At 40.7% G+C, this 12,636-nt stretch overlaps 1 protein-coding gene across 18 annotated transcripts in view; it reads left to right on the top strand.

Moving 5' to 3' along the window:
- Window positions 1-12,636, top strand: part of tanc2b (tetratricopeptide repeat, ankyrin repeat and coiled-coil containing 2b) — a 156,876-nt gene that overhangs the window by 122,447 nt on the left and 21,793 nt on the right. For 16 of the 18 annotated variants that reach the window (XM_017436655.3, XM_037980644.1, XM_037980642.1 and 13 more), the window contains 4 exons: window positions 1,430-1,561; window positions 9,302-9,340; window positions 10,811-11,092; window positions 11,276-11,400. In XM_017436655.3, the coding sequence (XP_017292144.1) occupies window positions 1,430-1,561; window positions 9,302-9,340; window positions 10,811-11,092; window positions 11,276-11,400 (578 nt within the window). The remainder of the gene's footprint in view (window positions 1-1,429; window positions 1,562-9,301; window positions 9,341-10,810; window positions 11,093-11,275; window positions 11,401-12,636) is intronic. The other 2 variants (XM_017436709.3, XM_037980638.1) reach the window with 1 other exon arrangement.

Here is a 12,636-nt window from a genome sequence, read left to right as displayed (position 1 = left end):
TTCAGGTCACAGTTTTAAACTAAAATCATCCAAAGTTATTTCTCAACTTTGTTGTCACAACTTTAAAGTATGCCAGATCTCTCAACTGCTATCACATCAAAATTTAGCTCAATATCTGTAAAATTGACTGAGTTAGAGCCATTTTTGTGTCGGCTAAGCTTGATTACTGTGGCAGCCATCTTGAATTGACTCCAAAAGGTATTCAGGTGTGGATGTATACTGTTAAATTTCTGAAAGTATCATTAAGATCTGTCCACTGGTTCATGAGATATTTGTTTAACAGACAGACCTTATCCCCCACCTTTTTGATTTTTGGTGGCGAGCAAGAAGCATCCTATTTTTTATCTATTTTTATTTTATTATAACTATAATTGCAATCACCATAGTAACCCAGTCTGTCTGCCAACTCCCTGTCTGACTTTGTCGCAGCTCTACCGCTTTGATAGTTTCTAAAAATAAGTGTTTTCATGCAGTAACTGACGGGAGAAGTGTCTTCAGCTCTTAAAAATAAATCAGTATTGTCTCATAAAAGAAAGGGGAAAAAAAGTAAAAGCTCTAATTTTAGTATTTTTGCCCACGTCTGTGTTCATTTGTCTGTGGCGTTGAACCAACGGATGGATTTTAATGAAACTTTCAGCAGTTATTGGATGTACATCTGCACCTGATTGTGGTTTGGATTAAGTTCAATTCAAGATGGCCTCCACAGCTAATTTAAATTAGCTAACACAATGACTGTAAGTCTAACAGATATGAAGGTAAAATTTGATGTGGTAGTCACTGAGTCATTCAGGTGGCCTGAAAGGTGGCGGGTGATATGCATTCCTTAAAGAAATGCCAGATCTTCAATTTTAAATAAAAATTGTTCCCCAAGTTTGCTGGTTTTTCCCTGTTGAAGCAACTTTGCCCTCACCTGCCACTGAATATTTCAGGGCCTTAATCCTGCCTGAATTTTAAAGTTGGAGCATCTCGTGTTTTCTCACCTTTTTCTGAACCGTCGGGGTTCAGGTGTGATACAGAATCATGTTGCTCACTTCCAATGGCGGCGTCTGATCTCATTAAGCATTCAGTGGTTCCAAGTGTTGGCCCTAAAGACACGGTGTGGCGTGAAGGATCAGCAGCCAGCGTCAGACGGCGCTCTCCCCATGAATAAGACATTTGTCTGCTGAGCTAATTAATCCTGAGAGGGGCCGGATGGCATCTGCCTCCATGCTGCGTGACAGACACGGCAAGGAGGGCTCCGCGTTTCCTGACGGAGTTAGAAAGTGTAAGAACAAGAACCTGACAGCTGCCTCAGGACGCCCGCACCAATCTTTGCCACCCTCTTTCGCATGCGTGCATATTATGGGTTTTGTTTGCCGCAGATGTGCACACACTGTGACGTTAGCGTGTTCTGTTTTTCCCCCACTCCAACACGACAACAACAACATAGCTACGAGCTCCGCCCACCTGGAGGACCTGGCGTACCTGGATGAGCAGAGGCACACTCCGTTACGCGCCTCGCTGCGCATGCCGAGACAGAGCACCACCTGCGGGCCGGGTCGCTCCGGGCCGGACCTGAGAGGTGAGCGCAAACACACGAACACAGCCGCTCCTTCGGGTCTGCACAAACACATTATTAGCTGCTTTAATCCCTCTTTTCCTGAGTTATCTGTTGGAAAGCACCACAACGGTCAGCCAGCAGATGTTACTCCTGTCAAAAATCATCAGCATCATAATCTCCAGGCTTCATTCTCCGTCCATTTAGTTTGTGGTTCATTTCGCCCACATGAAATGTAATTTCTGACAGTTCAGTCACTGGCAAACGAGACGGAGAAGAGAAAACATCAATTAGACATCAGTTTTCCTGATTGGGGTATAAAACATTAGGCACAATGCTAAAAAAAGAGGCTTTATTTGTTCAATTCTTTCTTAATATGGGTTAATAAGTGGGAATGAATTTGCTGGCAAAATATTTAATTTCTCAGTTTTGTTTTAGAGTTGGTGTAAAACTGGATTTCAAAGGTTGGTGATTTAAATATATACTTTAAATATATACTTTTAACCAAAAAGAAGGGTTTTTTTTAATTACTTTGTTATCAAACGGAGGAAGGCGGGCTATTTCCTTTGGCCAAAACCTCTGGATGAACCACTGGATGTGCAGAAAGTAATCATTAAACGTTTTAACTTTTGGTACCAACCCGATTCAAGATGGCTGCTACAGCCAGCTGACCTTACAAAATGCAAAAATGGCTATAACTTGGTTATTTTTATAGACATGGGGTTAAAATTTGATGTGGTTGCAGCTGATATAATCCCAACTGCAAAATATTTATTCTAAACTGTTTGAAGTCAATTCTAATGGCAAAATATCTTTTGACCCACTAACCACTAGGCATATTTTAACGAGACTTTCAGGAAATATTATTTGGATGTACCTCTACAACTGATTGCCTTTTGGAGTCAGTCCAATTCAAGATGGCAGCTGCAGCCAATCAACATTAACCAACACAGAAATGGCTACAACTCGTTCGATGCTAACATTTAGTTGGTAGGAGCTGAGAGTTGTCCCCAACACATGCTCTGAGCGGCTATAACTTCGTCATTTCTCAGGATACGATAGACTCAAGTCTAAAACTCCAGCATGAAAGGCGGAGGGCGATATGCATAAATGCTTGTCCTTAATTATTTTTCTGCTCTGGTTTGGATTATCCTGTTGCTTCATATTGTTCAGTCAAAGCCACATGTTGAACAAATTGTAGTTAACATTCTGGAGGAAATCAGCGGCAGTTAATTTGCAGTCGGGAGCGTCTTTCTCTCATAAAAAAATAAATAAATGTCTTGCTGGTTTCTGTGAGCTCTTAGGACAGGCCGGTGATGTGGCCGTGCAGTTGTTGGTGGACGCTGGATGTCAGCTGTTGTTGTTTCCTGCGTGCAAAGCGTGAGAGCGGGAGAGTACGAGGGAGTACACAAAGAGCTTTTTGTCACACTGTGTCACTACAAAGCTGAACATTTGTCTCAACAGTCCCGGTCAGTGTGTGCTTCACTGCACACAGCACGCACCTCCTCATCCTCCTTCTCTGAGCCAAATGTCACAACATTATGTGTCCCATTGCCCTTCATCCTCTGTAGTTTAGATTGTAATGAGACTAATGGCTGCCCTCTGCCATCCGAGCGAACGCAAATATGCATCGGTGTGCTTTAAACACCTGCTAAGACCCCGTTCAGTCAAAATAACGGTCGGCTGAGCCGTGATGCGAGTCCCCAGCTTGAGGGCAGCCGTCTGCAGACAAGCCGAGTGGATGAGTGTTAGAAAGAGAGACAAATGCAAGGGAGGATGGATACGGGGGGAAAACAATGGCAGGAACGAGGAAGTCCCTCTGAAATCCTTGCTGGTGCTGTCAAAGCCACTCGTTTCAACCTTCCTCCTCTAAGGGCAGCCAAGTGTGTTTACAAGCCAAACGACTGCATCCTAGCATGCGTCCTGCCTCCTCAGATCAGTGTCAGAGCCTCCCTGAGTGCGCTGCGCCCGTGGCTGCAGCAGGAGAGTCGGAGGACGAGACCGAGCTCGACAGGACGTGAAAGCTAGAAAATCGAAAAACAGCGTTTTTCCCCCCAAACTGAATATGACGACAAAATGTTTATTGCCGAAGGGTCTTTGTAAGATTTCAAGTTACACACATACAGTGGTGGTAGGGCTGCACAATATCAGGAAAATATCTAACAGAGAGATCAATGTTATTATTATTATTATAATTATTAGGATTATAAGCATTGAAGCACCCTTATTATTATTATTCTATTTATATTTTTATCCGGTGTCCATCTGATTGTCAAAATATATAATTGAGGTGCTTAACGGGTCCTTTCAGGTCGTTCTTCTACATCCCTACTTGCTGTTCTACACTGCTTAAATATATTTATATATATAAATTTATTTATATAGCACATAAAAACAACAGATGTTGACCAAAGGGCTGTACAATTCAATGAAATTAAACAAGATAACAACAATAAAGTAAAGTTAAAACTTAAAAAAACCAAATACTCCATAATTATTATAAATTCAATAAAAGAAAACTCAAACTCTATTCAAATCAAACCCCAAAGAATAAAAATGAGTCTTAAGCAAAGATTTAAAAGTCTTGACAGTCTCAGCGGTCCGTACATGAAAAGGTAAATAAATATATATATATATATATATATCAAAGTTATATTTCTTTATTTAGTGGTCTTCCTTTAGCAGTTCAGGAGAATATATTTAGTGTCCAGAATGCTGTGAAATCCATGTTTGGACCTTCTCCGGCCCTTTTTCTCTCCTGACAGCTCCAAATCCGGACGTATAAAATGATAAAGTTCAGCGTTACAGGAGGAATAAATTCATCCGTTTTGTTTTCGTTGGATGGGTCAGACGGGAGGGGGGGTCATCCGTTGGTCTCTCTGCGGCTGATTTTGTCGAAGCCGTGCTGCTGTTTGGAGCAGAGTGAGTCAGACCGTAATGGACCGTCTTGTGCTCCCGCCTGCCCACCTCGAAGATTTACCACCCACCTTATATATTCACCGCAAACCCTCTCACATAACTGTACACCGCACACATTTTCTCCTTCGTTTATCTTTACTTTCACTCCCCTTTTTGTTTCTGTCCGTCTCTGTCCTCCCTCTGTTTCCCCCTCTTTTTTTACTTTGTTCATAAACAGAAAACAGAGTTTTTACAGAATGGTTTAATTTTCCAGTGTTGTAACTAAAGAATCAACCCTATAAAAAGGAGTTTTTTTTATTATTGCAAGGAAATCTCATAAAAATAGCAGGACACGCAATAAAATGACCTTAAAACAAACTTTTTTCGTTCTGTAAACCAGACATTACAGAAAGACAGTTTTATTTAAACATCTGCTTAAGAAAATCCACAAACTTATTTTGTACATTTTGTCAAATTCAGCGCATATTTAAATTAATAACCTCTCAATAATATCTTTACCCATAAAATTATAAAACACCTGTAATAAAAGGCTGGGGATGATTTACCTTAATCCTCCCTAATGTCTCTCCTCACTATATATATTTAAATTTTTTATTATTTTATTTTTTTCCTTTTTTTGGAAGAAAAAGGACTTTTTCTTATATAGCCATTATTAAATAGCTAATTGTAGCAGCAGAGCTAATGTTTTAGCCTTTTTCAAGTAATTTTTATGTATTCCTGTTTAGTTTTGTTACTTATAAAAATGGATCAGATTGTTTGCTTTATGAAATTTGACCAGTTTAGTTATTTGTCCTGTTTTATTTTTAATATTCAAACAGATTTAATCATTTTGAAGCCATAATTACAATCTCCTTTCCTCTTTGAAACTTAACAGATAACTGAAGCAAAAAGAAAATTAGATTTTTTTTGTTTTTGTGGTAAAAATTATATCATCTGTAATTCTGTTTATGTTTCGGTTTTGGGTACCAATCCTGATCTTACCCAAACCTTGTAGACCAAAATTATTTCTGTTCCTGAAAGCAAAAATAATTAACCCTTAACTTTACTAATAATTTCACCTTTAAATCAGACTTACTTGTGTAAAATGTCTGTTCTTAACAATCATATTTCCATTGGCTCTAATGTTGGTGATTTAAATATAAAACAGATTTATCTTTTTTATTTTAAATAAACCAACAGACAGACGGATGGAACAGCACAAAAACACTTTCAGCTTTTTTTAACTTCATCTAAAGACTTTATATTGTCCCTTCATCCATCCATCCACCCATCCACCCATCCGTCCGTCCATCCATCCATCCACCCACCCACCCGTCCATCCATCCGTCCATCCGTCCATCCGTCCCTTTGTCGTGATCGGGTCATGAAGACAACAGGTCCCTGATGGGAACCCAGACATCTCTGTGCTCAGCGACCTTCTCCAGCTTCTTCCAGGGGATCCTCAGGTGTTCCCAGGCCAGTGATTTCTGGCTCTGCCCTGCTGTCTCCTCCCAGTGGGACATGCCTGGAAAACCTTCAGAGAAGAGGCATCAGGAAGCTTCTCGATAAGATGCCTGAACCACCTCAGCTGACTCCTTTTGATGTAGAAGAGCAGCGGTTCTACTCGGCGCTCCCCTGGATGCTCGGAGGAAGCTCGTTTCAGCAGCTTGTATTTGTGAGCTCATTCTTACCATCATAATCTGCGAGGGTTGGAACATAGACCGGCCAATAAATGAAGAGCTTTGCCTTTTGGGTCATCTTCTTCTTCACCACAACAGACCGGAGCAATTCCTTTAATACTTCAGACAACGTCCTGATCACTCGATCCATCCTGCCGTCACTCATGAAAACACTCCTCTCTATTTTCTGTTTGTCTCTTAGACACAAGTGCTTTAATTTAACTTCTCCTAACCTTTATTTTTGTTTGAACTACCTAGAGTTATACTATCTAATCACTGTTATTTTTATTTTATACAACATACTAACAGTTCTTGTTATGATTGGCTGCTTGTTGTAATTCCAGCAAACAGTATGTCATCAAAAAACAGTAAACAGTAATGTAGAGAGCAACTACAGGTTACAGTACATTAGGCATCTGCACATCTAGATTTAAAATGTTGCTGTAGGCTTACTCTGCAAATTATGTAAGACTTTAGGTTTTTTTTAATAACTTATGTAAGATTCTGTTGCTGTAGTTGTCCATGTGTGAGATCCATCTCCACCTCTACTGTTACAAGAAACAACTTGGCTTTAAACTGTGTGAGAAGAAAAAAACAGTCCTTGGAGATCCACAAACTCCTTCATCAAACATAAAAGTTTTTTTGTCCGACCTGTTGATCCATCACCACATTCTCCAGAACTCCTCACACCAAGCAGAACTGATCAGTTCTCCTCATACCTTCATTTTTTTTTTCCTCTCCACCACCAGTCCCCCTCTGCTCCTCATCCTCTTCCTCCCTCTCTAGGCTGTTCAGCCACCGTGACTCATCCTCACCTGGTGAATAATTAACAAAGTCTGGGACTCTCACTCCGTCTGGCCGCGGAGGGGTTGCCGATGATGGAGGAGGAGGAGTGATACCATCCTTAGCGTCGCCTGGGGGAGAGTGTTATGGGCAGGATTATGAGCAACTGCCGTCCGTCCGTCCATCCCTCACAAACACATTTGCTTTCAGCATCCTTAAAACAACTCCCTCAGCCCCCGTTCGCAACATGGCTGCCATATTTTCCTAGAATGCTCAACACGGTGGAGTGGCGGAGGTGGAGTGCACGGCTGACGCAGTAATCGTTTTTGGAGAACCGTGCCAGATAGCGTAGGGTCGGGTTTACCAAATTCCTCAAGGACGAGGGGCGACTTGCTGCTACGTTTGGCTTTCAGCCCCCCTAAGATAACTGGATTAGCACCAGTTAAAGCAGAATATCTGGGTCTTCAGTGGCCGATGCTGTTGGCAGCATCGGGCAGTTTTCACTCGTGTTACATCAGGTCATCATTCTTTCTGGAGGAATATTACATCAGTTGTTTTCCTGCCTCGTTCTCTCTGGCTGGACGTGTTTGTTGAGTTACTGAATATGGATGAAATGGCTTTTATTACTCTGAGCTGCGGCTGGCTCACAGCTTACTGCTGGCCATGCATTTTGTAGCTTTTCACTCACTTTCAGATATCCCTGAATTCCTTTGCCGATTGTGTAAGTTGGATTATTATCAGTAGGATCATCCCATTAAATTTCATTCTGCTTTTATATTTAACATTTCTGGAAATCAGGCATGTAGTTGTGTGCTACATGCATACATTATCAGCTTATTAGTGGGATTGTTGAACAAGCACTGCCTCGCTACATACACAATATTCTTCCATTTTTTTGTACACTAATTAGCTGTGCACACCTACCTTTTCTCATATTGGGGGAAAAAAGGTTTTATTGAAATTAAATCCCATAGAAATAGAAGAGCCCCTATGAATAGTTTTTGTAAAACTACTTGACCCTTAAAATAAAGATAATACAATAAAATTACATGTATTAAATATGTAAAACCTGCAATTTTTGTGAAATTTTAGGTTTTATTTCTGTTTTTTTAGCCAAGGCTAGTTTATTTGGCAGCACACAGCGAAACACAGAGTGCTTTTTAAATACATTAAAAGAAGAAATTACAATAATACAAACTAGTTAATTAAAAATGACATTAAAATTTGAATTATATTTATCACCTGCCTTTCATAGAAGTGAGCATTATTGTAATTGCCTGCATTGCATGTCTGTCTGTTAGCAAAATATCCCATGAACGACGGACCAAATTAAATAAATCTCTCAGAAAGTAATTATTGGATGTACCTCTTCAACTGATGAACTTTTGGAGTCACCCTAATTCAAGATCTGTTCTTTCGAGGACTGCTGCTGTGTCCACGCTATATTTGAATTGAGCTACCTGTTCTTTAAAATGCCCTGAGATGACTTTTATTGTGACTGCTGCTATAAAAAAGGAACTGTAATAAACTTAAATGAGTTAAAATGCTTATTCTATTATGATCTTACATAAAATATTCATTGCAAAAGACACAACTCACACCCTCTTTGAACTCTGAACCCGCACAATGTTTGACATCCCGCAAAAAAATAAAATAAAACTGCGTAATCTCACCATCTTATCGTACCAGTGTACTGAAAAGTACATATTTTCTGCATCTCTGCCTCTCAGTGCGATCATTGCTGGTAGGCTGCAGGGTGTGAAATGAAGTACCGCACCTGCTACCATCCGAGCCGCAGCTTTTTTCTCACTGCAAGAATCCGATCGCACCTTACGTAAGCGAAGGAAACCGGAGAAAGGCGGAGCTGGAAACAGGACGTGACCGTCTGAGATCGTTTGTTACAGTAACTCCAGATCTGACGTCTGACTTGGTGCTGATTGCTTCGTATTAAACTCCCAGCAACCCACACAATCTGCTCACCCAATGAGGCTGCAGGGTTTGAGGAGTCTCCCATCACCAGCTCGGATTACGACCAGAACTGGATTCAATTACTTTTATGGGCATTGATTGATCTCGCCCAGCGCAATGGAACCAATTAGATTCTCCCTAAAGTGCAAAACCTCGACCTCCCCTTCCAGACATGCAGAGAAATGTGCAAATTCAAAGGATTTCAATTAGTTATCGACCCTGGTCTGATGGTTCCCCGCACCCCTGACATCATTATATGTAAATGCTGTCGCTGCAGTTTGTTGTTTGTTTGTTTATTTTTTTTACTTTTCTGAGCTGCACCTTGCCCTGTTGCGTTTCTGTCGTCAGTGGCTTTTCCTTCTTCTCTTTCTCATCATTCTCTTTGTCCTTTTTTTTTGTTGTTGTTCTTCTGTCTTCTGCTTCCTGTTTGCTTCAGCTTCTGCAAATAACAGCCATGCCTGGCAATCCCAGTCACGTAAGTTACCTTAACTTCCATTTGTTGCATCGGGAAGCCCATTCTGCACACAGTTGCCTCGCTAACTTCTAATCGTTGTCGTAACAAACTCTCATCTCGTTTCAGACAGAATTGCCAAATGCTGGTGTTTAAATCAATGATACACCCCTTTAAAAAAAAAGAGGGTGTTTTTACATTTACAGCTCAAATCAGTTTTAAAAAGGAGACCCGGGAGACGAGAACCACAAGCAGCAAGCTAAATTTTACACAGATTTGTAATACACAGCTTTAGAAGTTTGCACCAGATTCATTTTAACCTCATTAGTCTTTAATGGCCCATATGCTTGGCTAAGATACCCAACCTCTGGATGACTTTGGTTTATTGTCTCCCCCTAGTGAGTAAAAGCAACAGCTTTAAACATTTCTGCGAGGGAGCCAGTAACCATCATCTGTTAGCATTTTAGCTAATTATCCTCCGTCCTAAGATTAATTTGATTTTGTTTTATCTGAGATTGTTACGATAGGGCTGCTTCAGCACACAATCCTGCTACACAGCAATAAACTTTTCAATTTATCATTCATTTAATTTCATATACTGCCGTCAAGTGTGCTCTTACATTTATTTATTTTTATTTTATTTATGATTGTGCATAATGGTCGTTTATAAATCATTAAAATTCATATCTGATCAAAAGAGATTCGGCCATCTTGTTTGGTAATATAAAAGCAGAAGGTGGCCAACTGTCCAATTTACTTATTATCAGGCGTAAATGTGGATTGTATGTCGTGTGCATGCATTCATACTGATCGCATGCTGACTGCTCCTTACGCCAGCATGTTAATACTTTAGAGACTTTTCAGATTAAAATAACAGCTTAACATGTCTTGAAGGACTGCAGACTAAGATGATCTTATGTTGAGAAATGATGGAAATGTAGTCGTTTTGGTCAAACCTGAAAAATAATGTTTAATCTCAAGATGCCACACTCAGAGTATGTGCTGTGAATGACACCACATCAAGTTTTAGCTCAAAATATGAAAAACTGACTGAGAAATAGCTATTTGTCTGTTTAATTAAAGTCATTGGTTTCATTGAAATCCAGTGGTTCGTGAGATATTTTACTAACAGACAGACAGACTCCAAATAGGTAATGGCAAAATGTTAAACAAAGATCTTGAGCGATCTGTTTGCGGTCAGAATGTGTTTTCGGAATCAGCCTCAGCTACTACCACACCAAATTTTAGGTCAATATCTGTAAAGTTATAGCCATTTCTTTTGCAGCCATCTTAAATCTGGAAGACACCAAAGGTTTCATTAAAATTCATGCAGTGATTCATGAGATAGTTTGGTAACAAATAGACAAACACACACAGACTTAAGCAAAAACTTTCGTCTTTTGACAGCGATTTAAAAACTCACCGTCTTTCAGACCCATTGCTTCTGTTCACACTGAAATATGGCCTGTAACTCCGTTTCTTTGACCCCCGCAGTGCGTTTTGCACCCTACCGGCCTCAGGACATCGCTCTCAAGCCTCTGCTGTTCGAGGTGCCCAGCATCACCATGGACTCCGTCTTCACGGGTCGCGAGTGGCTCTTTCAGGAGATCGACGCCCACCTCAACAACCCCAACGCCAGCACCAACCGCGGAGTTGTGATCGTGGGAAACATCGGCTTTGGCAAGACGGCCATCATCTCTCGGCTGGTGGCGCTGAGTTGCCACGGCACCCGCATGAGGCAGATCGCTTCTGACAGCCCCCAGGCCTCACCTAAACGTAGGCATCCATTCACTTCACAGATATTTTAAATTTTGTACATCGTGTAAGGGATGTGGATATTCTCCCTCACTTCCAGCTGAAAATTAAACATTTCTGAATACATTTCCAGCCTCACTTCAGCCGTAGTTTTGAGATTAGCTGTATAAAATGTTTCACGATTGTGACATGTGTTGTGAGCAGACGGCGAGGGGCTCCCTCTCACCCAGCCTCAACCCTCACATGGTACCCTGGGAGGAGGCAGCTGTCCTGGAACCCCTGAGATGAGACGGCGTCAGGAGGAGTCCATGAGGAGGCTGGCATCACAGGTACGATGGAGTGAGAGTCTGTCTGCTTTGTTTTCCAGGTAGACCTGAGAGACGCCTGACTCTGGTTTGTCTCCCGTGGACAAACGGGAGTTCACCCTGCTCACCTCTGATCTTATGTTTAATAGTCTGAGCACGTTTCGTACATTTTCAGATATCCATACATGTGATATTTTGACTTTTCTGAAGCATTTTTGTAACTTACCGCCTCGTGTTGTTTGCTGCAGCTTTGGGCTGGGCTGTAACAAATGGGGGCTCGTCCGGGATTTGAACCCAGGACCTCTCACCCACACATTTCCACAGCTGCTTCATTTTAATCCTCCAGTTACCAGAATACATACAACTAAGCCTCACTAAAGAAACTTTGAGTCTTTAGTTTTTTTTAATATGGTGCCTTTTGTATTTTGTCACATCTGCCCTTCATCTGTTTACTACATAAAACAGCCTTGGAGTAAATATAAATTAGAATTTTTAGATTTTATGTCAATATATGGGAAACTACTGGAGTAAACACTTTCCTGCTTCATTTATAGTTCAGGATAACCTTGTTTGTTGGATTTCACGAGTCCCTTTAATTTTTATTTGTTTGTTGTTTGTTATCAACCATAAAAGGTCCAAGTTTCAGGCCAGCTGTAATTGGGGAAAAACTGCAAAATAATTTTAAATATCTCCCTTTTTTAGTTGTAATTTATCGATCAGTTGGTGCCGTTAATGACGTGCTCTTTTTAGAAATGCTTTTATAAAAAACAAAAACAAGCAGACCTTTAATATCTGTCATTAATTATAGTTAAAAGCCTGAAAAAGAAGTTCAACACCACCTGTGAGGGGGGTTGTTCTGAGGCAGGAAATAGAGTAAATGTGGGACTTTGCTTTTACGTTTTTATTAAAAAGAATAAAATAAATGTAATGAAACTGCTGCTCTTGGTTGTTTAAAGCTTTTAAATACAGTGCATTGAACTCCTTCGTATGCGTCTTTAATGTAAACTTATGTAACGTGTGAAACCTGCCCACTTTTCTCTGTTCTCCTTCCTGTCTGCTGTTGCACCTCGATCCCCCCTCCCTGCTGCTCGGCCATCTGCAGCCCCATTCCCAGCCTGCTGCATTATGCAGATGTGTTTAAAAAAGAAAAAACAACTTTGCCAGGGATCCTTATGAAATATTTATACCTGAAGAAAGCCATTTTCCTGCCAAGCTATTAGATCTTGTTAACTCTGGACATTAATAATTGAGCTCACTCCC

Source organism: Kryptolebias marmoratus, linkage group LG17 (assembly GCF_001649575.2).
Source record: "Kryptolebias marmoratus isolate JLee-2015 linkage group LG17, ASM164957v2, whole genome shotgun sequence".
Taxonomy (NCBI): domain Eukaryota; kingdom Metazoa; phylum Chordata; class Actinopteri; order Cyprinodontiformes; family Rivulidae; genus Kryptolebias; species Kryptolebias marmoratus.
Note: the sequence above shows the minus strand (reverse complement) of the source record. Positions and strands in the feature narration are given on the sequence as shown.